The 26,561-nt window shown below is 34.6% G+C and overlaps 1 protein-coding gene across 3 annotated transcripts in view; it reads left to right on the top strand.

Annotated features, from left to right (window-relative positions):
• Positions 1-3,151: 3,151 nt before the first annotated feature.
• Positions 3,152-26,561, top strand: part of LOC124360811 (atlastin-3-like) — a 65,219-nt gene continuing 41,809 nt past the window's right edge. For 2 of the 3 annotated variants that reach the window (XM_046814726.1, XM_046814724.1), the window contains exons 1-6: positions 3,152-3,209; positions 5,537-5,575; positions 8,323-8,516; positions 11,014-11,148; positions 20,345-20,500; positions 23,840-23,977. In XM_046814726.1, the coding sequence (XP_046670682.1) occupies positions 3,167-3,209; positions 5,537-5,575; positions 8,323-8,516; positions 11,014-11,148; positions 20,345-20,500; positions 23,840-23,977 (705 nt within the window). In that variant the 5' untranslated portion in view covers positions 3,152-3,166. Of the gene's footprint in view, positions 3,210-5,536; positions 5,576-5,795; positions 5,836-8,322; positions 8,517-11,013; positions 11,149-20,344; positions 20,501-23,839; positions 23,978-26,561 lie in introns of those variants that run through there. The other variant, XM_046814725.1, reaches the window with a different exon arrangement.

Genomic DNA, 26,561 nt, shown 5'->3' with positions numbered 1-26,561 from the left:
GCAAAATATCTTCATCATCGGAGGACGTCACTGTACAACCGTTGAAGGGGAAGACAAATGTTTCAGCTCCTCTTTTAACCCATTGGCTTATACATAATTTTACTATCAGCTCAACTGGAGTTATACTATTAAAAATGCTAAAAACGTAAGAGTTTTGTTATATGTTTATAAAAAATTTATTTTTCAAGTTATTTGGTTATATTTTATATCTTTTTGGATTAACATGAAATGGGCTTTAATAATAAATATATAGTGATATATTTGGTCATAATTTAAAAATAATAATGCTGTACAAACTAAAATGTTTTGGAATTTTTTAAATTTTTAAACTTTTTTTTACTAAAATAATATAAAATAAAATACCCCATTGTTGCTTTTATTTTATTTGAAATGTATTTCTCTACCTAGCAATACTAGAATATGTGTGTATATATGCATAGTTTGTCAGAATAAATGTTTTTTCTAAATACTGAAAATTCCAAGATTATTGATTTTTTTCTCTTGTAGTACACTAATATTCTTATATTCACTTATTATTCATTTAAATTTCAATAAACTGTAGTATTGCAGTTTTTCTTATGTGTTACAAAAATATTTTAGTCTAATTTATACTAACATTTAGTTGAAAAAGGAGTAAACAAAAATATTTAGATGGCGCTGTACTTGTCACAGAACGGTTCCGTGATATAAATTTTGAGCCCAGACTAGCTGTCATGGAACCGTTCCGTGATACAAGGCCAATGGGTTAAATGAAATACCAAAACTCGCTCAAGAAAGTGAAACGTATCAATATTTGTTCTATTGATTACCAACAATGTTATACTAATTAATATGACTTTTTAAATGGTTTTACATAAGGAAGCTGTTGTGCCAGTGCAAGTAAGTTAGTGTTTTGTTTGTTTGTAAGAGTGTGTTTAACTTGTTAAGGGAGAACACCAACAAAAACTCATTTTATTACTTTAGGTAACATTTTTTAATTATGACACCTAAAAAGAGGAAATTTTCAATACAATATTTTAGGTTTTATACTTCTGAAAGGAGAGAAGGGTTCTATCTGAAAACAAAGAAAAAGACCACTTGCAATTAAAGTTGTTTTATAGGTAGGGCTATATTTTTGTTCGAAAGCTTGAAATTGTATCCAATCACTGAAGCATGGTCAAGAAACTTCACAGTTAAAAAATATACAAAATATTACATTAAATGTATTTTTACAGTTTTTTTACGTAAGAACATTATTTTTGAAACTACTTCTAGGGATATTTAAAAATCAATGCTTGTAGATAACTTTATTTAACCTTTTAAATATAATACAATCAAGGCTCTAACTGCAGCTAAACTTAGTATTACTTAGCTAAAAAAGTATTACTGTTTTTTGAGCAGAAATCACTCAAATCTACAACTTTTGGTAAATGGCTCTATTTAACATAGAAAACAAGAGATGTTTAAAGACACTAAACGTACTTTGGTAGTTTCTGCTCAGATTAATCTTCCAAAATTCACCTGTTTTATAGTTCTTTTTCATTTCTTTTTCTTTCCAAAAGTCTTATCAAAATTACACAATATTTCTGTATTCTTGGAAATAATTTATTTTTACTTACTTAATCCTCCTTTTATCCCTGAAGTATTCAAAACTGTTAAAAAACTCTGTTATAAAAGTGCCACCAATTCCTTCCGGGACGCTTTATATGTCTTGGAAATGATACAGAGACATAGAGTTATTAAAGGATACTACTTTCCATGTCTTAAACAATGTATTGGTTTTTCAAAATAATATTTTTATTGTTTTTTTAGAAGTATTATGGTTGTCTCTCAAATTTGCATAGCTGACTCACCCTTAAGTTATTTTTTTAACTTTGCAATCTTCTACTGCTTTTCTTAACGTTACTCCTAGTCTTATAGAAACGTGGTTCATACACTATTCTTTATTAATATAGTAACACTATCTCCATAAACAGTAAAAATGTAGCCAAATCTTCATGAGTCTTCATCCATCTATAGATCTTTTGTAAACTTATATTTCCATAGCTGGTGAAGACGAATTGTAATTTATTTCAAATTCAGATTTTTGGTCTGAAAAACAATGTCAAATCTGGAGAATCTCTACTACTCAGCAACATTCTTGATCTGTAACCTCAGATACTTTGCTGCAGTTATCATCGAATAAGATGTACAAGATTTTATAAGCATTGTTTGGTTGGGAGAAATAAAAATGCTCATTTATCATTATCCTTTATTTTATGTATATAAAATGTATAAGTAAATGGTTACTATAACAGTTTGCTAAATATGAGATTTTTCCTTTTTTAGGCAGAGGTGAATATATTAAAGTAATAAGTTTTCATAACAGTGAAGCTTTCTTCTACAAGATAGAACAATTTTTCTGTTGTGACTTTTTCTCTCTAAGAACCTGCAACATCAATAAAAATGGAAATTGTGATGGCTCTTCTGTTTCTGAAATACAACAGCATTGGGCATATATGATGTATCAACTTCCAGATAAATTAAGACTGCATAAAAAATGATAAACTATATTGTTAATAAAAATATAAAAACACACCAATAAGTGTAAAAATATAAAAGTTTACATTCAGCTTGAAAATTAATGTAATCTCATAACCTCCAAATTGAGAGCAGAGTTAATTTGAATTCGGAAGGTTGTGTGGTGAGGATTCTCTGACACCTGAGTGGAAAATGTTGAAGAACCAATAAGAAACAAATACAATGAACATGCTTGTACTCAGGTAAAATTAGCCTTTGAGACATTTAATAACACAGAGTTGAGCATTGCCATGGTGTAACACGATTCCTTAATGGAGCATTATTTGTTTGATTTATTTATGTCATATTAAAAATGGTAATGAAACCAACAAAGCAAGATATAAATTAAATAGTCTTTGAGGGTTTATTAGTATCATTTAAACTTGTGTAAGATAATTAAATTAAATCGTATTCCGCCTAGAATTAACTTTATTATGATGAGTTTGATAGATTGTATCAGTTTGGGGGGGGGGGGGGTGGGGGGGGGGGGGGGTGGGGGGGGGGGGGGGTGGGGGGGGGGGGGGGTGGGGGGGGGGGGGGGTGGGGGGGGGGGGGGGTGGGGGTTTTAATTTACGTATCCAAAGATGTCACATCCTATGATGTCATCACAGTCACAAAAGGTCACGTGATGGTCGACACGGAAATATTGCTCAATATTGACAATAATCAAAGTAAGAATAATAAATCAGTATTATAGTTAATGTTCTGCCAAAATACATCAAATAAAAATAAATTATATGGCCTTAAATGTCTAACATTTTAATTACCGTACATATCTGCTTTGACAATGAACATTCATCTTTGCCAAATAAGACAGACCTTTCAGTGACAAAATTTCTTCTCATGCCAGCTATAGAGTTAAATAGCCTAATTGATTCATTCCCATTTTTATTGGGATTCTTGCATGGTATGAGCTTCAAATTAGGTAGATGGGATGTTTTCTGTTACTGATAGCAGTGCGAGGATATGCCAAAGGCCTTGGCCAGGGGTTTTTTAATCAGTACTTTTTCATGCCAAATCATTCAATGTGATTTGATCAAATAGAAATTACTGATCACAAATTCCTCTGGGCATCAATGTGGGCTTTGATGCCAGCTTCAACTCCATACCGCTCTCTCGCAAAAATCATCGGGTAGAATAAAATGATTAGACCCAGTTTTTGTATCGATACTGTATATTTCCTTTCTTCCTTTTTATTTCCGCCATCTTGTTTCTTGTCTGCCGTGACGATTGCCATTGGCTAGCGCCCTCTGGTCAGTCGTAGGTGGTTAGTTTAGTAGACAAATTGTGACCTGTATTCTGTAGTTCAGTTTTAATTAGTGTTGTGCATAGTGCATTAAGATTAGTGCATGTTTTTAGAGTTAGTGTAATTCCTGACTTAGGCGTGCCACATTGCTTTGGTATGATTTGTTTATTTTAACCTAGTTTGTAATTATGTATTAGGTTAGTTTCTCACTTTACGCAGTTTCCAATGGTGCAGGTCCTTCTTTTGGGCGAGATATAGTGTTGCTACCGGGTGAAATTCTAGTTTATGTTAGTCAGAGTAATCTATGTCCCTAATTATATAGACACACACCCTCTGCTACTAAAGGCTTTTACCTGTGAACAGATTTAGAAAATTTACTCCAAATCACTCTGTGTAGATTCATTAGCATTCTGGGTTTTTCCAGAAGGTTCAGTAAGTCATCAGTTGAAAGCCGTTCATACAGATACAAAACATATTTGTGAATAGTTTCTTTTTTTTATTGCTGTTTTCATAGAATCTTATTGTTTTGTTGGGTTGTGTTCTTTGAAACGTCCCTTTGATAGAAACACCAGCTATTTTCTCCGACAGGACAATTTTGATGTCGAGGATTTTTGTCTGTTGAGTGACAGTAATCCTGTGGTAAAACAGCTGTTTTCATTGCTTTGGGGTCATCTAGATTTGTTATCAACATTTCTATAGTATTGGATCGAATTTAATATTGACAGTGATCAAAGATATTATTATAACCAAAATTAGGAAAACTGAAGAAGACCATATTTGCTTCTCTCACAGTTACATTTGTTTCTTTCCCACAAATTTAACATAATGGGGTTTTCGGTTTGAGTCTTACATATTAAAGCCACGAAAAACATGTATTACCATCTTTCAAAGCAATATCGTGTAGTTTTCTAAAATTGACTATCATTTTTAATAATCAAATGTTACTTATGTAAAATTTAAATGTTACCTTACGTGTATTATTTAAAAGTGTTTACAGCTGTTGATATTGATTATTTAAGTTAATTGTTCAAAATAATTAATTAGTATCGATGGTTATGATTAAGTAATATTGTTTGCCAATTTCGATAAGAAAACTAGGTCCGCTTATCGTACCCTACCCTTGGGTGGTCGACTTATCAAGTTACATCCTTTAGGCTGCCACAGGCCTTGCCACCAAGAGTTATTTTTTTTTACTACAGTCTTTTATTAAGTTTTGCAAACCAGTGCCCAAGTGCTTTGCAATATGGTTGATACATTCTTATTTTTCAATATTTACATCCTTTTCATAAATTTGAAGGGAAACCAAGTGGTCATATGTCTTGGAATCTTCATCCGAGACAACACTAGTATATTGGAACTCGATATCCTGTGATCTTTTCCAGTGATGTTCATTGGCTGCAGATTCCATGGCTGGAGATTAGCCACCAAAATTGTTTTCACATGTAACCCAATGTTCCAAAAACCTAATTCAATTCACTCAACTTTTTCTGGCATTCTCTGCCGTAGTTTGAGATAACAAAATCATTCACTAGGCCAGTGATTACCTTAATAACACAGCCAATTCCATACTTCGATGTAAATCACCTCTTGCGTCATGACCCATAGTAGCTAACAGTAACACCTAAGGGGGAAGAGCTAAACATTTTTTTTTTTTTTTTAGTAATATTTTACATTGCTTTATTTCTCATGAACTATTTATATTGGAGGAGGTATACATTGTTTGGTAATAAACTTCACACTGGTTTTTTCCAGGAGTCAAAATGGCATCCCGTGATGAAAATTATACACCAGGTAAGGATGACTAATCTTGACTGAATGGGTTCACCAAATAACATCGTTATAGTACGAGACATAAATGCAAGCCTGGGTTGTGGCGCGATATCGCCAACTGTAATTTGAGAATAACAACTGATGGGATAATCAACTGAATTCATGATCATTCGATTGTTTTCAAAATATCACTGCTCATCTTTACTTCTTCCTGAATCCTTTACCTTCACGATTTAAATCAACAAGTGTTTACACTATGACACAGAACGTGAACAAAAATGGTAATTTAAAAAAACATGTAGAATAGTCAAACTGTTCAGATTTTAAACAGTTTTCTTCTATGTCTAACAGATCACTCAGATCATAAGGAACTGCAAGAACCAAAGAATGATAAACTGGCTGGTGACTCTCAGCTCAAAGTTCACAACATGATGGTTCGTTCAATTAGGAATCAGCTCACCAAATTTCATCACATGACCTTACGGATCTCAGATCGTTCCATGACCAGGATCAGTGAGCCGGTTCGCTCATGATCTGCAAATCACTAGTGTGTTTCATATCTCTTTAGCGTTCTTTACTGTGTAATAGTGTTGTGATTACGTTAAAATTTTTGTTTTATGGTGGGAAGTGTATTTCATTTTAAGAATAGAATTTGATTTTGTGATCACAATAGAAAATCTTATAAGATGATAGATGTTATCTATGGAACCTTAGATAAGACATGGCTCTAATAATTAGTAGCTTATATAATATTTCATTTTTATAACATTATGCTATGAAACTGATATAATTTAAATCAAAATAAAAATTTTGTAAATAAGTTACTTTTTGTTAGATTTTTATCAATACATTTTCAAAATGAACTAAAATGCCCTGTTTTATATTTTGTGTGTTCTCTTATAGCATAGTTATAGTAAAAATTAGCTTTGAACTAAAGAAAAACATATATTATAGTTGGCATTAAAGGAAAATTATGGAATTTATTAGCAGCTTGCAAAAGGTTTACATTTTTGTAACACTTAGATAATTAATGTAAGGTAATCAGGAAAAAAGAAGGCCAGGGTGGCCACTCAACCGGGAATAAGCCGGAAAATTCTCTGAGAACCGGGAAAGTTAAAAAACCATTTTTCCGTCCAAATTAAGACATAATTTGACAGCTCCTTGAATCAAGAATTAATTAGTCTCAAAACATCGTATTACATATTCCGCGACTTAGATTGTGAAATAAGATCGACATATGCTCGCGAGCTTAATCTGAGGGTAGCCTCCACTAGTTTAGTGGTTAGTTCTACTCCTGTACTGGGGCTTCCCGCAGGAAACTTGCGTGGATATGCGTGAGTTTTTATAATGTCCCTAGAATTTTTACTAGGGATGGATTGTTTCCAATACTCGATACCGCGGCTCTTTTCACTCTATTCCGATATCAACAGAAGTGCTTAATCTAAAGTAAGCTAAATCTTGAATCAAAAAATAATTTCTACTTGCGGATAACACTTATCGGAAATTACCGTGTGCTAAAGCGTTTTTGTGCTTTCCCTATGAAAAATGTAGATTGTATAACCAAATAAACTACTCTAGTTTTAAAATAACAATTTAGCTATAATTAGTATTTTTGATATTTATTTTGACTTATTGTCGAGAGTCTGTTCATGCTCAAAAACGATTGGCAGTACGCAAATTACCGATTGGTGAAACGGATTTTTGTAGATCTTTGTGGATACAATCTATTTAGAAACATATTAGCAAAATACAGTGATTTATAAATAATATTTAAATTGATGTTCGCATTTCTAAGCCTATATTTATCAAGGTCAGCATGTCTGCTGGTTCTATACGCAGACGTTAGCTGCTCAGCGGAAAACAGGCGATCGCTAATTTTCATTCTATCTATACGTCATACTTTGTGTTGTACATAAATAGATTCTAAATATATCCATACATTTTTACGTACATGTAATATATTCTGAAAGCTCATTTTATAATCTACCATTTGTATTATTTAAAACGAGAAGGTAGAGGTTATGACTTGTAATTTTAAATTTATTTATTTTCCTGAATCTCTGCAGATTACTTCTCCAAAGGATAAATTTATTAAGTACAGTTCAGATGAAAGTATTTGGTGAAGTATAACGTGGCCTGACCTTGTGTGCAAGTTCGTCCACTGCAGGCCTCTGACCTGCAATGCTGGACTGCAGTCTGTTCAGTGATGTTATGTCGACACATCACAAGACACGGAGATAAAACCAAGGAGCTTAAAATAGGTGATAGCAATAAATTGTCACCAAATTTCTCGCATTTCGCTAGCGACGAAATTCGGTAGAGCACCGCATTTCTTGCAAATACAATACGATACGTTACGATAAACCGTCACCTTTGCTCTAAGCGTAAGGGTTAAGTACAGTATTACAATTGTTATTTGGCTTTAAAATAGACTAGAGAATCAACAATTTTCGACCGGGAATTTGAAAAGAGGTTTTGAGTGACCACCCTGGAAGGCAACAAAAGATCTTATTGATTTCATAGAACAAGGCAGTACAGGCCATAAAGATGTCAAGTCGAAGCATCAATCACAAAGCTGTAGCATGGACTGCTTATTAGTTAAATATGGTATAAAATAGTATTGCGCGTAATGTTAATTCATTTTACCACTCCTAACAAGGCTAAATTAAAGCTTAAAACAAATGTAATAATAATTTAAATTGTTTACAATTTTTTTAGTCGTTTGTTCTAATAGGGTTTGTAATTTGTATTACTGATTTTACTTACAGCTATACAGATTTTAAGCACAGATGGAAAAGCCATAAATATCATTGAACATTACGAGAATGGGCCCACTTTGTCCGAAGTGTTTTGTAATGAGGAGCATCGTGATATGCCGATGTTGGTGTTCTCAGTCACTGGGAAGACCAGAGGTGGCAAATCCTTCTTACTCAATCTGGCTGCCAAGTATTTGGAACATCAGGTGAGATTTTTCAGTTTAACACAGATTTTTCACTTAAGACAAAACCCTGTATTACACACAGTCATAAATGATATTTGTACTCACTTCCGGAATGACAAGATGGGTAAGTTTAGGAGTAGGGGCTGACTCCTGCTGAGATCCCTTGAAGAGGGAAAGTGAGCTCTATGTCTAAGTCACGTCACCTTGGAAGAAGTGAAGGCTAGTACTGTTCAAGCTTCCTCCAGTCAAAGCGGAGGGTAGACCATCAAGTTTAGGCTTGCAACAGCCTTTAACACTAAGAGAGTTCCACCCACTCCAACAGTGGTCCTCCACGGTAAATTAAACCAATCGAACAAGCGTTTTATCCCAATATCTCAACATTTACAGTTAGTGATGTGCCATACATGGCATTGCTCAGGACTGATATTAGTGACACTTTGTTGTTCCCAGTGAGTGTTCAACTGGAATGTATAAACCATACCATGAAATATACAAACACTCCTGGAGGAATGCTCTTGTATACGTGATGAATTTTATATTAATCAATCTGGAATAAGAAATTACAGGGTATGATAATTAGAAGTTAACAACATTCAGTGTTCCTGTAACAGGTTACTATTGAATCTCAGAGGTCTGCTTCAAGGAGACTTCCCGGTACTTGTTACAATTTTTACTGTACTCTCCAGGAACGGTTACAAAGTACTCATGAGTACTTTTCTCTACAACAATACACTCAGACTAAACTGGTTCTTTGTACCTGACACATACTGATACTGTTGCTCAGAGGTCTTATTCAGGGAGACTTCCCAGTACCCGTTACAGCTGGTACTGTACTCTCCAGTAACAGTTACAAAGTACTCATGAGTACTTTTCTCTACAACAATACACTCAGACTAAACTGGTTCTTTGTACCTGACACATACTGATACTGTTGCTCAGAGGTCTGCTTCAAGGAGACTTCCCAGTACCCGTTACAGCTGGTACTGTACTCTCCAGTAACAGTTACAAAGTACTCATGAGTACTTTTCTCTACAACAATACACTCAGACTAAACTGGTTCTTTGTACCTGACACATACTGATACTGTTGCTCAGAGGTCTGCTTCAAGGAGACTTCCCAGTACCCGTTACAGCTGGTACTGTACTCTCCAGTAACAGTTACAAAGTACTCATGAGTACTTTTCTCTACAACAATACACTCAGACTAAACTGGTTCTTTGTACCTGACACATACTGATACTGTTGCTCAGAGGTCTGCTTCAAGGAGACTTCTCAGTACCCGTTACAGCTGATACTGTACTCTCCAGTAACAGTTACAAAGTACTCATGAGTACTTTTCTCTACAACAATACACTCAGACTAAACTGGTTCTTTGTACCTGACACATACTGATACTGTTGCTCAGAGGTCTGCTTCAAGGAGACTTCCCAGTACCCGTTACAGCTGGTACTGTACTCTCCAGTAACAGTACTCATGAGTACTTTTCTCTACAACAATACACTCAGACTAAACTGGTTCTTTGTACCTGACACATACTGATACTGTTGCTCAGAGGTCTGCTTCAAGGAGACGTCTCAGTACCCGTTACAGCTGATACTGTACTCTCCAGTAACAGTACTCATGAGTACTTTTCTCTACAACAATACACTCAGACTAAACTGGTTCTTTGTACCTGACACATACTGATACTGTTGCTCAGAGGTCTGCTTCAAGGAGACTTCCCAGTACCTGTTACAGCTGATACTGTACTCTCCAGTAACAGTACTCATGAGTACTTTTCTCTACAACAATACACTCAGACTAAACTGGTTCTTTGTACCTGACACATACTGATACTGTTGCTCAGAGGTCTGCTTCATGGATACTTCCTTGTATTTTAATTCCAGTTAATTACTGTTACGTTACTGAGTTACCTGTACAAATACCATTGACACAAATTATTATTTTAAAACAAGATTAGAATATCTATCTATCTATTTTTGTATCAGTATAAATCATTGCAATTTAACAAAACTTTAAAACAAATCATTTTAAACAAAACAAAATCTACCTTTTTACTGAAATTTGATTTTAAACAACACAAATATAAAACCAATACTTTGTATTTATATTTGCTGTAATCGTACGTTATAGCTAAGTTTAAATCATATATTTATAGACCTATTATAAGGAAAATGGATAAATATTATATGAATTCAAACTTTATAACTCGGTTTACTAAGTACTTGGTAACTATACATAACATACTAATTCATTTTTGTTCGAAAGGATAAAGTATTTCAATTTTACTATCTTAGCAACATTAAAAGTAAGGTTAGTTTTTAATACTTCCAGTACCAGGTACAAGGTTCTCCCAGTTAACTGAATACAATATGTACTGATTTTAATAAATGTTACATTTGCCGCTAAACAAGCCTGAGTACTTTTTACTAGGAATACCAGCAGTACTGTTAATAGAAGATCACACTGTCCTAGTTATGGTGACTTTTGGAGATTCAATTTAAAATGATGTTTTTCAGGGTGATAAAAAAACATCATGGATGACTGGCAAGATACCAAGCGTTTTTGATTGGAATGGAGGCATAGATAGCATTACTAAAGGATTGTGGATTTGTCCAAAAATTTACGAAACAAGAAACCATATGGGAGAAAAGGTTTGTATTGAGGAAATTACAACACATACACACACACACACAATAAGGTATATATATATATATATATATATATTAATTTCAATAAAGATTGGATCACAACGCCAAGACTTGAACCTTGATTTCTCACTTACTAGGTGAGTGGCTACCACTACGCCACAGAGCCGCCAATTCGATTATTTAGTTTTTTTGTATTCCGTCACATACTAAACTAACATATGATCGGAAGACCAAATACCTGTCAAAACAACTTTTATTTACTCACATTAAATCTTTATGTCGAATGGCAAATAGCCCAATTTAATTTCAATCACAAAGCAAGAACTTTTTGTGATTTAATGTTTATTTAAATTATATAATAACACACACACACATACATAACATATATTGCCAATTATACAAATGTTAAAAGTCGTTTGACAGGTACAAGTTTCTTAGTTAGTTCTATTTTTAATATTGGTACCCAAAGTTACCTAATCTCAACCAAAGGTTGTGTTAGTGGTTGGTCTGCTAACTTCATGAAAGAACCCTCAATAAGTTTATGTTTAAAGAAATTCTCCTCGTAGTGTATTATCTTGGCTTTATCCCATTACATGTGATGATTTTCAGACCAGCAATGTTGAGCAATTTTATACTTTTCCCTTTTTAAGATTGTTTTTGTTCTTTATTCTCACATTTAGTGGTTTCTTTTGTCCCACCTATGTATTCTGCATTACAAGCTCACATGTTACACTGTAAACGCAGTTCTTTAGTCCTTCTTTTCACAGTTCCTTTGGATTTTTCTTGTAACAACTGAACATTTTAAAAGATTTAATTTTAAAAAGAGGTGTCATTATTGCGTTTGCTTCATTTCACCTGCTTAATGCACCATCTGAAATACTTCTTCAGGCGTTGCACTAAAAGAGGTGTCAATATTGCGTTTGATCCATTTCACCTGCTTAATGCAACATCTGAAATACTTCTTCAGGCGTTGCACTAAGTGGAATGTGAAATGGAGGTGAACTCACTATTTGCATCGAATCAATCCTTCCCACCATAACTATGTTATGTTAAAAATGGTGTCAATAAAGTTATAAGAGACTTGACAATCAGATATGAGCACTTTTTCAGAAGATAATGGTACACCATCTTCGCTTGCTGCCGTTTTGGTCGCATGAAGTTAATTATACCAACCGCCTTATTTTCTGTTGTCTTTCTTCAAACATTCTCCAGGTTCCAGGAGTCGAGTCTGTAACAGTGACAGATTCAGATGCTGCACTAATAGGAAGGTGAACTGAAGCTGAATGACATTAAATCAAGATTCAAGATCTTGATTCTTGATTCAATGTCATTCAGCTTCAGTTCACCTTCCTATTAGTGCAGCATCTGAATCAACACTGAAAACTAATTAGTTCAGAGTGGCCGCCAATATGAGAGAAAATTGTTGATGAGAAAAGCATCAACAACTTCATTAACCTTTTCAGCTCTTAAAAATGAATGAACAATGGAAGTGGAAGCACAAAACAAGCTTCCCTTTTTGGATGTTTGTGTATTAAGAGATAGGGATGTCCTTAAGACAACTGTTTTTCGAAAGATAACACACACACAGGAAAATATTTAAATTATCAATCCAACCATCAAAAATCTGTCAAAGAAGGAGTAGCCTACTCGTTGTTTGATAGAGCACAGAGCTTGTGCTCAGATAAAGATGGATTAAACGAGGAATTTAAGAAAGTTGAATCGGATCTCAGAAGCAATGGATACCCTCAATTAGTAATAAATAAGTGCAAACGAACCAGAAGAATCATTCCTGAGTCAAAAAAACAGAATTGTGATAAATTTGCGTTTATGTCAATCCCTTATGTGCCGGTATTATCAAAGAAAATTAGCAGAGTAGGTAGAAAGTACAACATTAGAACCACGTTTAAAACACACAACACTCTTAGACAAAGTCTCCTAAAAACAAAACCAAAAAAGGCACACAGGATTCCAAAAACTGTGATTCCAAAAATTTCCGCCTTCTTTTTTGTCTGCCGGTATTACCATTGGCTAGTGCCCTCTGGTCAGTCGTAGGTGGTTAGTAGACGAATGCAGACGTTTAGTGACCTGTATTCCGTAGTTCAGTTTTAATGATTAGTGTTGTGTATAGTTTTTTTATTAAGTGCATGTTTATAGAGTTAGTGAAGTTTTATGGTGGTTGTGATTCCTGACTTAGGCGTGCCACAACGCTTTGGTAAGATTTGTTTATTTTAACCTAGTTTGTAATTATGTATTAGGTTAGTTCTTTACCTGAAGAAGAGATCAGATTGCAGATCTCGAAACGTAGTGTTACTAATTTCTTGTTTCACTGAATTCAAATCTGTTCTGAGCCTCCAAAGAAATCCCTTTTAAGATTTAATGTTTCATTATTTAAATAGTCCCTTGACTTGGCTTTGTTCAGAGGTCTACTTTTTTTGAGGGAGCAAGCGATGTTCAGGGCAGTATTTAAAGAATCAGCAAATTAGTTATATGCATCTTGAAGGTGGTGTGCATTTCTGACATTGTGCCAATTTTGGTATTGTAAGAGGGATTTTAGCATTGCCATGTTGTCATCATTTAACCTGTGCCTCTTGATAGGGGCTTTTTGTGTTGTTTTTGTAGGGGCAGTTGAGCCCTGTGGTCGGAGAGTCCAGTTTGTATTATTTCCACTTGTTCTACAAGTTCAGAACTATTTGAGCATACCCAGTCAAATAGTTCTGGGAGGACTGTGTGGTGCTGGTGATCCTGGTAGCTTGTAGGAGGAGTCTTGTGGTGTTAAAACTTAAGAGCATGTCATTAATAATTTATTGTTGGAATTTGGCTTAAGCGTATCAACATTTACATCACCCATAATGACAAGGAGCTTATTGTATGCTTTTGTGTCCTCCAAAACATTTGACATAATGTTTTGAAACTCTTCAAGATTTTCAGCATGTATAAAAGATTTTGCGTTTGGCAAATCATAAATGCTAATTAAAAATAAGAGTGGTTCCCCACACAGATCCTTGAGGCACTCCACGATACAGTTATTATAAATATAAATAGTAATGATGGCAAGTGGTCTGCTTGCAAGTATACTCGTCTACAGCGGTTAAGGGTTGAAATGGGAAAATTGAGTGTCCTTACAAGACGACAATCACATCTTTTTCTGCAAGATTAACTTCGACTGGATTTTTTTGTTTAGAAAACAGTCTCTGATAAGCAGGCTTGGATTACTGTCTCAGCATATTTAGAAGAGGTGCTGAAAACCAAAAAAGTAGGCGATAACACCAATTTTGTTTAAAATTTAAAAATTATTCTATTTAAAAACTTTTTTTCCTCTATTACATGAACATGAAGCACAGTAATAGTGTCATACAAAATTCAAAGAGAGTATGTCATTGCACAAGTAAAAATGTGAATATATTTTATGTTGTTCAATATTAGTGCAGTTCTTTTCAGATGGGCGTTGTCAGGAACTCTTCAAGGGTGTATATTGGTCTTTTCACTAGGTAGTCTTGAAGTCTTTTTTTGACTCGATTTCCTGATAGGTTTCTGATGTTTTCTGGGAGCATATTTTTGAGTTTTCTACCAATGTATTCTTGAGATTTTTTACCAAAAAGAGCAGTGCGGTGTTGAGGCAATATGTATCTGGAAGCATTACGGGTATGGTAGGTGTGGATGTCACTGTTGGTCTGGAGGTTTAGTCTGTTAACATGTATGATTGTTTCAAATCCGTTACTGTTAGTATACCCAGAGACTGGAAGGCTTGTCGGCAGCTTTGAAGTGGTTCCAGTCCAGCTAGACTCCAACTGCTTTCTTTTGTAAAATAAGTGCTCTATTAAGGTTCCTAGCAGAGCTGCCCCAGACAACGAGTCTATATCTGATATGTGATTCCACTAATGTGTAATAGGCAGTTTTTGCAGCTTCTAAAGTTCCAATCCATTTGATACGTTTTACTACATAGAGTCCTGTGCTCATTTTTTTGCAGGTGTTATTTACTTGTTCTATCCATGAAAGCTTGTTATCTATTGTGATACAAAAAAACTTGACCTGTTTACCTACTGATGTATTGGGTAGACTTGGTGTTTGGTCTTTTCTCCTACTGAAATGTACTTAATTGTTTTGTCGGGGTTTAGTGCTAGTTCATTGAGTTTGCTATACATGAGAGCATTTTACAGTGATGTTAAAGAGTTTACATAAAGTTCTTCTGCTGAGTCATCTTTTATTAAAAGGGTTGTGTCATCCGCATACATTAGACAGTGAGTGCTGTTGTTTTGGAGAAATGACGGAAAGTCGTTAGTAAACAGGATTAAAAATATAGGGCCTAGCACAGATCCCTGAGGAACTCCTCTGGTAATTGGTTGCAGACTAGATCTGACTGTGCTTGTGACACCGGATGTGGTAGATTGTAACTCCACAACTTGAGATCTTCCATGTAGATAGTTTAAAAACCATTTGTTTGAAATGTCTCTTAATTCCCAGGGTTAAACGTTTTTTGAGATCAGACTGTGCCCAAGGCAGTCAAACGCCTTGTTATAATCCAAAAATAGAGCTGTAACATATTTTTCATCATCGATGCTATCTATGATGGTCTCAACAAGGCTGATGGTAGCAGAGGTTGTTGACCTCTGTTTCTGAAATCCGTGTTGGCAGTCTGTGAGTAGGCTATGGTGTTTGAGATGTTTCATTAGTCTTGTCAGAACTAATTTCTCAATGATTTTGGAAAATGTAGAAATCAGTGATATGGGTCTGTAATTTTCAGGTTCTGATGGTGATCCTTTTTTATATTTAGGGTATACTTTAGAAACCTTCAGTCCAGATAGAAAATGACCCTGAGCAAATGACTGGTTTATAATTGCTGTGAGAGATGTGACATTCAGCACAATGTTTAATTATTTTCGGTGAGTACTCGTCTATGACACTGGATGATTTATTTTTTAGACTGCAGTTTACAGATTTTACCTCATTTATACTTGTGGGAGTAAAATGAAATGGTTGTGTTATAGGCGAAACTGCGAGAGCTTGTTCTTCTTGTCGTCCGTTAGCTCTCTGTTGTTGATTGTTCTTCTGTAGAGTAATTTCTGCTATCTTGGCGAAGAACATATTTAGATATTCAGCTACATCCATTGGGTTGTCTACAGTTTTATTGTTAATGTTAAGTTTAAGACAGAATTGGCTGGGTTGTCTTGATTGTTTCTCTGAATTGATTAGGTTCCATAATGCTTTAGACTTATTATTAGATGTGTCTATAAGTTGAGCATTTGCATTTTGTTGTAGGCTCAGTAATTTGTGGTCATAAAATTATTTTCTGCTCACCATTGTAACTTTGTCTTGTACACTTCCTGTAGCTTCATATTTTTTTAGGGCATTTAAATAGGAGGATTTTAAGTCAGCTGTTTCCTTGTCATAATAATTTCTTGGTCTTCTATTTTCTTGGTCTCTCTTTGTGGGCAGGAAATGTCTAAGGCTATCTGTAATACTTCCTGGAATGTGGTAAAAGCTGTTTCCGTATCCACTGCATGATATACAGCATCCCAGTTTTTGATCGAGAGCAAGGACTTGAGAGTATCGAGTTTTTTTCTGCTCAGTTGTGTAAGGGTTTGGGTCAAGTTTTTATTTGTGTGGCAGCCAAGCTTGCACATTTGAACCATATGGTCTGACAGACCAGACTATAACTGTTGCAGTAATGTCTGGGTCAATAAAATTAGTGCACAGTCAATAGATGTTGATGTCTCTAATATTGATAACACTAACTTAATGGGTGCATGAGTGTTATATTGTTATACAAGCACTACTCAACTAATAACAGTACATTAGTATAATTTTCCGATTTTTATCTTACCTAATTGAATGTAATTTTCTGATCACGAAATGATTTACTAACACATGGTGATTCTGGCTTATTTAGGGTATTTTGAGCTTCCATTTTGGTATTAGCCTCCCACATTTTTTTATCCCTTAGCGCTCTAATCTTCAAAAGAGTTTTAAGAAGGTTTGACTAGGAGTCTTTTGTCTGTCTGAAAAAAGAGAATGCCCCTATCAGAGTACCATTTTTCATTCTCAGCTTGGTACAGGAGAATTGATTCGATCTCATCTGCCTGGAAGATTTGTTAAATTCTACAGATTGGCATCTGATGATAATCCTGATTTAGTCTTTATCAGTGAGCCATATGTACACTATACTACTTAGCTTGGCATGGGTAGCATCTGGTTATTCTTGACCCAAGTTATCTCTAGGGGATTTGAGGTAATGGAACAAATACTTTACATTCTCAGTTCATTGCATTTGGAAGTTTCTACCATTATGAGAATACAATACAACACTAGAGCAATCTGCATGAAAACAATCTGATCTTGGCTGGTGCATCTGCATTGCCCCTCTACAACCCGTGCCTTACTGGTCTGTCTCAACATCTATTGCAATCAACAAACATCACAGTTGTTATCAATGATGTAACAACAAATATGTGCATTTGATACCACTAGTAAATGATCACACATTTTACAATATTCATCTTTATTTTTGCGAGGATTTTAAAAATCAAAGATTTATTGTCAGGCAACTCCACAAAGAAATAAACATTTGCATGTTTCTAAATAATAAATATTAAAATAACATATGGCAAATAAAGGATTTGAAAATATGGTTTGCCGGAATAAAATATTCAAATGGAATAACAAATTAATTTTATCCAAGAATAAAATTTTATTTTTAATAGGTCCGTCTCCATTATTCATACATTTTTCTTAATTTTGTTTATGTACAATGTTTCCCAAGCATTCAAGTGTGTTGTGTTGTAAGTTTTTTTAATAAATCTTAAATTTTTACTAGAGATGATATGTCTAGATTCAACAATATAGTGTTTCAGAATAGCAGATATTTTGGTTCTTCCATATTTATATGTGTAAAACTTTCTTTGAATCGCTTTTTTACGTTCGCTTTTGTTTGACCAATGTACAATTTTTTACAGTCATACGATTTAATTTCATAAATTCTTGATTTGTTTTCGAATGAGTTTTTGTCTGGGATTTCCCAATATTTGTGATAATGTATTGTTTGCTTTGTAAATAATAGATTTGTTTTATGCTGTTTAAAAGTTTTCCGTCACTAATTTGAAATATTGATGTACTAATGATTGTTTTGTTTATTGTCTTGAAAGACTAGTAATTTTATTCTAGATTATCTTGTTTTTCTTTAGATTGACTAGTGAAGTATGTTGTCAATGTTATGTATCAATTAAAAATAGCAGGATAAAACGGGGTCTGTTTGGAGGAGAAGCAGAATTGGAAAATCATTAGACATGTCCAGTTTGCTACTGTCAAATAGTGATTTTTAGGTTGGTAACCTCTTGAGGGACAATCAGGGCTTGCTTGATGGAGAAGCAGAGGATGGGCGAATCAGTAGCCATGTCTGTTATCTCTACTGCCATCAGCTCCTATCAAATCTGTAACATAAAATAATAGTGATTATTAGGTTAGAATCCTTCTGTTAGATGATCAGGGCTTGTTTAATGAAGAAGCAGAGGATGGAGAATCAGTAGCCATGTCTGTTATCTCTACTGCCATCAATTCCTATCAAGGGTGTAACATAAAATAAGAGCGATTTGTAGGTTGGAATCCTCGTTATGTACATTGAGGGCTTGTTTCGTGGAGAAGCAGAGGATGGAAAGTCAGTGACCATGTTCGGATTGCCATTAGCTCCTATCATATCTGTGACATGAAATAATAGCGATTTTTAGGTTGGAATTCTCCAGATGTACAATCAGGGCTTGTTTAATGAAGAAGCAGAGGATGTAGAATCAGTGGCCATGTTCGGTATCTCTTCTGCCATCAACTCCTATCAAATCTGTAACATTATATAATGGCAATATTTAGGTTGGAATCTTCCTGATGTACATTGACGGCTTGTTTGATGGAGAATCAGTGGCCATGTCTGTTATCTTTACTGCCATCAGCTCCTATCAAATCTGTAACATAAAATAATAGCAATTTGTTGGTTGGAATTCTCCTGATTTACATTGAGGGCTTGTTTGATGGAGAAGCAGAGGATGGAGAATCAGTGGCCATGTCTGTTATCTCTACTGCCATCAGCTCCTATCAAGTCTATAACATCAAATAATAGCAATTTGTTGGTTGGAATTCTCCTGATGTACATTGAGGGCTTGTTTGATGGAGAAGCAGAGGATGGAGAATCAGTGGCCATGTCTGTTATCTCTACTGCCATCAGCTCCTATCAAATCTGTAACATTATATAATGGCAATTTTTAGGTTGGAATTCTCCTGATGTACATTGAGGGCTTGTTTGATGGAGAAGCAGAGGATGGAGAATCAGTGGCCATGTCTGTTATCTCTACTGCCATCAGCTCCTATCAAATCTGTAACATTATATAATGGCAATTTTTAGGTTGGAATTCTCCTGATGTACATTGAGGGCTTGTTTGATGAAGAAGCAGAGGATGTAGAATCAGTGGCCATGTTTGGTATCTCTTCTGCTATCAACTCCTATCAAATCTGTAACATTATATAATGGCAATTTTTAGGTTGGAATTCTCCTGATGTACATTGAGGGCTTGTTTGATGAAGAAGCAGAGGATGTAGAATCAGTGGCCATGTTTGGTATCTCTTCTGCTATCAACTCCTATCAAATCTGTAACATTATATAATGGCAATTTTTAGGTTGGAATTCTCCTGATGTACATTGAGGGCTTGTTTGATGAAGAAGCAGAGGATGTAGAATCAGTGGCCATGTTTGGTATCTCTTCTGCTATCAACTCCTATCAAATCTGTAACATTATATAATGGCAATTTTTAGGTTGGAATTCTCCTGATGTACATTGAGGGCTTGTTTGATGAAGAAGCAGAGGATGTAGAATCAGTGGCCATGTTTGGTATCTCTTCTGCTATCAACTCCTATCAAATCTGTAACATTATATAATGGCAATTTTTAGGTTGGAATTCTCCTGATGTACATTGAGGGCTTGTTTGATGAAGAAGCAGAGGATGTAGAATCAGTGGCCATGTTTGGTATCTCTTCTGCTATCAACTCCTATCAAATCTGTAACATTATATAATGGCAATTTTTAGGTTGGAATTCTCCTGATGTACATTGAGGGCTTGTTTGATGAAGAAGCAGAGGATGTAGAATCAGTGGCCATGTTTGGTATCTCTTCTGCTATCAACTCCTATCAAATCTGTAACATTATATAATGGCAATTTTTAGGTTGGAATTCTCCTGATGGACAATCAAGGCTTGTTTGATGGAGAAATAGATGAAGGAGTATCAGTGGCTATTTCCGGTATCTCTACTGCCATCAGCTCCTATGTGATGTACAACATCAAAGAAAAAATTTGCAGTGACCATTTAGAGGGCATTTGGGTAAGTTAAATAAAAATATTTTGTATAATGGGATGTGGCAGTGCAGTAATTCTTGTAAGTTACCAACCCAATCTTATAAATATATGGTTTATTTAAATTAATTAAAAGTGGTTGCCATATTTTAATATCGTGATCAATTTGTAAAATTTTTTATTATAGAGTGCTTTACTTATATTGTTATGTAGAACCATGAAAATCTCAGTAATAATTCCTCTATCTCTAAGAACTATATTGATATTAAATCATATCATATGTAATATATTCAAAGGAAGTAAAATTTTACTGTGGTAATTTTTCTTTTATAAATTTGCTAATGTGTATACTCACAACTATATAATATATTGTATTTGTAACAATGGTTATTGAATTCAAATGAAAATCGTATTTTACTCTCAAAAGAGTTCACTATTAAGAAATAATATGATTTTACATCAAAAAATGTTTAAGAAAAACACATTTTATAAACACACATCTAAACATTTTTGCCATGAAATTCCAAAATGTTTGTAACTGAATTAACTAAAATTTGTTCTTACACTGTATATAACATTTTTAAATACTAATTCACTATCTACAATATGTTGCTAAACAAAAATACTTCAAAGAGTGATAAACAAAATAATATGTAAATTTCCGCATATTTCTCTTGAAAAAATGTATAACATGTAATGTAAAAATAAATTATGAAAATGTTTTTAGGATTTAAAAATATCTAATGTTATGAAGAAGACCATATTATTCTTATTGATATTGGGTGAAAAATACACACATACAAAGAGTTTATTCGAAACATTTTTGCAGAATCAAGTTTTGACAGAAAAATAACAGGGTGGCCACCCAACTGGGAATAAGCCAAAAAAAATGTCAAAAACGGGTTTTCCGTCTCCGAAAACTTGTAAAAAAACCAAGACATAATTTGAAAGCTCCTTGACTTAAGAACTGATCAAACTTGAAACATAGTGTTTTTAGCAACGTGGATCGTGAAATTGTGAAGATCGATTTATAGTTGCCTCCACAGTTGTTTACAAAAACTGGAAATCAGTGTCAGCTATTAACATTTTAATTATAAACATTTTACAACTGTATCAAGTACTTACGTTCTCATGAGTAAAATTGCTTATCTTGTTCATATTATGCGACATTAGTTGTACAAATTCTCTAGCAACTTTACTTTTCAGTGTAAACGCAGCTTATGTTTTTACCACCCTACAGACGGCCAACTGACCGAATCAACCACGTAAGTCAGTTTTCGTTTTCAGTGAGGGATTGGTTGGACAACGGCAAGAAATTGTCAGTTATCCGATCAACTGACGACTTCAACCTGAACGACTTCCTCACACACGTGACGATCGGTCGGACGATTCGAACTGTTCAAATCAAAATGTGTATAAGGAGTCTTACACCATGTTGTTTTGTAGTCCATAACTATAATCTAACGAACATGTTGTGACAATTCACAGCCTTTTGTGCGTTTATTTACTTCGTAATTGTGTTGTGATAGGGTGATTAATACTCTTGCATTATCGTAAAGATTATTAATTATTAGGAGCCAGTCATTGATAAAATTAATTGTGCTCGTATTCTGGGTGCAACTATAGAAGGTACAGTTCTGTACTGGTGTCGATGTACTTATTCTACAGATCACGAACTAAACGCACTTTTGTAACTTCCGTAGTAGATAACTTTCTGATGGATTCTTCATGTATTCACCATCAGTGCGATATATCTTTATAGCCACAGCACTTTCACTCTAACCAGGGTTACCGCCAACGGTGAGAATCTAGAAAAGCGTGCATTATGCATGAATTTCAGACTTCGGGATTCATGCATGGATAACTATGTAATTGTGTAAATCTCCTAATTTTTATTTCATCTATACGTCGTCGTACTTTGTAGTTGTACATAAATAGATTCTCTATAAATGTAAATACATCCATACATTTTTTCGTACATGAAATATACTCTGGAGGCTCATTTTATAATCTACTATTTCTATTATTTAAAAAGAGAAGATAGAGGTTATGACTTGTAATTTTAAATTTATTTATTTCCCTGAATCTCTGAAAATTACTTTGAAGTAGCGAGGTATTCATAGGATTGCTTCCCCAACCCCCCAAAGGATAAATTAATTAAGTTTAATTCAGATGACAGTATTTGAAGTATCAGATGGATCGAGCTTGTGTATCGGTGAAATTATTGTCTTGTACCGAAACTTGGTCTACCGCAAACCTCTGACCCGCAATGCTGGACTGCAGTCTGTCCCACAGTAGCACTGTGTTGGTATTTATGTATTATATTTGTTTTTCCGTATTGGATACATGTATTTTCTAAAAGTGAAAGTTATTACAGAAAGGAAAGTTATTAGGTATACACAATGTTACGTCGACACATCTAAAGACACAGAGATAAAAACCAAGGAGCTTAAAATAGGTGATAGCGATAAATCATCACTGAATTTCTCGCATTTCGCTAGGGACAAAATTTGTAAAACGACGCATTTCTTGCAAATACAACTGGTTACGATAAACCGTCATTGCTGCACTTGGAGTAAAAGTTATATATAATATTATAGTTGTTTATTTGGCTTGAAAATAGACTGGAGAATCAAAAATTTTAGACCGGTAATTCCGGGGAAAAAAACCGGGAATTTGAGAAGAATGGCCACCCTGATTAAGAACTCTTATTATAAATTCTTTTAAGATGTTAGATGTTATGTTATGTTAGATCATAATGTTATGAAGAATTACATATAATTAGAATAGAATATGATTTATTTTTGAAAATATTACAATAACACATTATATACAATGGTATACACAATGTAATACATCAATAAAGTAACCTAAACAACTAAATGTATACACAATGTAATACATCAATAAAGTAACCTAAACAACTAAATGTATACACAATGTACAAACCTAATGAGCAAACTTAAATAAAAATGTAACATTCTTGTAAATAAAATTAAAACAAAAACACTCGTAAATTAAAAGAAATATTTTCAAAAATAACTAGGACCTCTAGAGGCAAGTGCCTGTGGAGAGGTTCCTTTTATTACAAAAATATTTTTTAGCTCAAAGAAAATTTCAATAAAACTTTGATTTTTTTATAAGCTCCTAAAAAAATGATTAAAAGTGTGCTGCTGCAGTTACAAAGCAAATGAAAATCCACTTAAATAAATTCAAACTAAAATTTACTGTTACTTTCTAATTAATATACTAACCTACCTTTGCCGCAGTACAGCAATAAAAATTTTAATACCTCAGCTGCCTTCTCCGCAGATCTATGGTTAAATTGAGATTATTGACTAATTTTTCTTTGATTTTATGATAACAGCGTTTCCTGATAAAAGACTCCGATGGGGAAGATGTGGATCAGAGCAAAACCTGCCTTATGTTTGTCATTCGAGACTACATCAAAGAGAACTACGGACTGGTTAATGGGCAACAATACATTGAAAATGAACAGGAGCGAGTAAGTTTAATTGACAGTTAGATATGAGTGAACTCTGTCGAGCATTAACCAATGAGAGTAATGCATTGTTGTAAAATTGAACAAACTTCACTCACATTGTGAAGTTCTCTTCACGTTAAGATGTTAAGGTGAAGAGGTCGAATATTTTAAATTATTAAATTTCTTGTTTCTTAACGTAAACAATGATATATAACACAACACATAAATATTATAACTGATTTTTAATTAATTTTTTTGTAACGTCCTTCAGGGAGTTTGGAAGTGGTAAAATAACCAGCACTACAAAGTGTTTAGTTATAGTCTTATGTAACATTACTAATAGAGCAAGAGCCCGCAACGCCCAGACATTCGTTATTTCATAAAAGCTGACAACTTGTCAGTATACAAGTACTATACAGGTATAAATGTACCTCGAGTATGGAGCCTGGTTCGCGGTGGCTTCGGCAGGTAACAGGTAGTAAAGGTGAGTGAAATCACAGTTTAAATTCGTAATAGTGTAAAGCTCAGTTTTTATACATTTCAACATTAAACAACGATAGAAAGCTGCATGTGCGATGCCGGACACTTAGTATAGTTCTAACCCCCTGCCAGACACCCCTAAAGTACGATTAATAAAAATAGTTCTTTTGTCATATTATAAAACCTGAAATTTATATATGTTATTAGGAGAACTATAAAAAGATGTTTTCTCAGTCCCCAGACACTTTCTATGGTTCCTTCATGCAGCCAGGCACCTCAAAAGTTACTCTAGGTGCGAGCGCGAGAGATATACATACAAGCGGGTGCGAGTGAGATAGTACGTAATGTCTACGACGATCTTTTACTGCGCATCAGCTGTCTTATACTCCGAACGTTTGTTTGAATACATAGTAGTGTGAACGGTTAATGTGTTAATTTGTTTACTACTTGTTACCTGTCGAAGCCACCGCGAACCAGGCTCCATACTCGAGGTACATTTATACCTGTATAGTACTCGTATACTGACAAGTTGTCAGCTTTTATGAAATAACGAATGTCTGGGCGTTGCGGGCTCTTAGACTATAATCAAATATTTTATACTCTGCTTTTTTTCTTGTTTCTAACCAGCTGTGTTCTACTGAGTACAACAACACTTCTGTTTTGTCTTCGTTTAACTTCTGTTTAGTCCTCCTCTGTAGACTAGTGGATACAGTCAGGGCTCTCTAACTGAGAGAGATCACAGGTTCAAATCCCAGGGAGATCCAATCATGATAGGAATAACAGCCACAGTGACCAAATACAAGCCAGCATAGCCGAGAGCTGAGGCTTAAAAAAAGAGATAAAAAAACTTCTGTTAATGTTTATTCAGATAACCTAACTGTTTCATTTGAATTACCTTGTACTTAGTTTATTGATGGTAAATAGTGATTTACGAATAGTGTTTTAGTGATAGAAAAAAAAATACCACATTCAGTAAGTTATAAGAAAATTTAAATTTAAAAGAAAAAGACAATTTACAGGTAATCAGTACACAAAAAGTTTTTCCCTTGTTGGTAACAAGACTAACATTATACCAACCTCTCAAAGTTCCAGGCCTACCCAAAACACACCACCCAGATCTTAAAAAAAAACTTAGTTACTTAGATATGCCTAGTGAGAGTTTAAATGTGAATGTTGGTTCAAATATGAATATAGTTGTTTATTTAGAGTTACTTATATCATTTATTTCATTATCTACTAAATGCAAATTTTGCAACAGTGAAGGTACTCTTTCAGTTTCTGAAACTGAAGAGAAAAGAAAAGGGTTAGCCACTTGTTTGGTTTTTATTCCTTCCTGAGGGAAAAGGAAAGTTTGTCCCCGTGCTTAGTCCTAAAAGGACCTTTGCGCCTCCCTTACATTAATTTTGTCTCCTCAAAGTCCGAGGCTTTTGCCAAAACCAATCAGATTTGAGGGCTCCTGTTCTCTGATGTCCTTGGGGCTGAGGAGATATGCTCCCAGGAATATTTTCTGAGTTTCTAAGATCGCAGGACAATCTAACCAAATATGCTCTGCTGATTGTCCTCTTCTCTACAGAGTCTACATTTGTTAGTCTGGCTAAGGCCTACCTTCATAAAATGTTTCCTTAGGGGGCAATTTCCTGTCAACATTCCTAATATTAGTCTTATATCCTCCTTATTCTGATCTAAGAGAACTGTCCACCCTGTAAGGAGAGAAACATTTTAGATAGTCTTAATCCTGAGGCTCTACTCCAATTAATGTTTCTTATCCTCTTTTCCCAATCTTTGACCAGAGCTTTACTGTTGGAGAAGTCTATTCCACAACCTGGCTCAGGCCCCACCATTGTGGATTCCGCTCCCTTTTTGGCGAGGATGTCTGCTTTTTCATTTCCATGAATGCCTTCATGACCCGGTACCCAACCGAGTGTTACTCTGTTATTCGTTGCCAGCTCAGCTAGAGCATTCTTACATTCCCAGACCGCTTTCAAATCAAACGAACAGGTATCAAGTGCCTTCAGTGTAGCCTGACTATCAGAAAGTATCAAGTATTTTAATCCTTTTGTCCTCATTTGTATGAGTCTTCTGGAACATGAGTCTATTGCCATGACCTCTCCGCCTGAAAACCGTG

This window comes from Homalodisca vitripennis, chromosome 4, assembly GCF_021130785.1.
Source record: "Homalodisca vitripennis isolate AUS2020 chromosome 4, UT_GWSS_2.1, whole genome shotgun sequence".
Lineage (NCBI taxonomy): Eukaryota > Metazoa > Arthropoda > Insecta > Hemiptera > Cicadellidae > Homalodisca > Homalodisca vitripennis.
The sequence above is the reverse complement of the archived record's forward strand: the minus strand, read 5'-3'. Positions and strand labels throughout refer to the sequence as shown.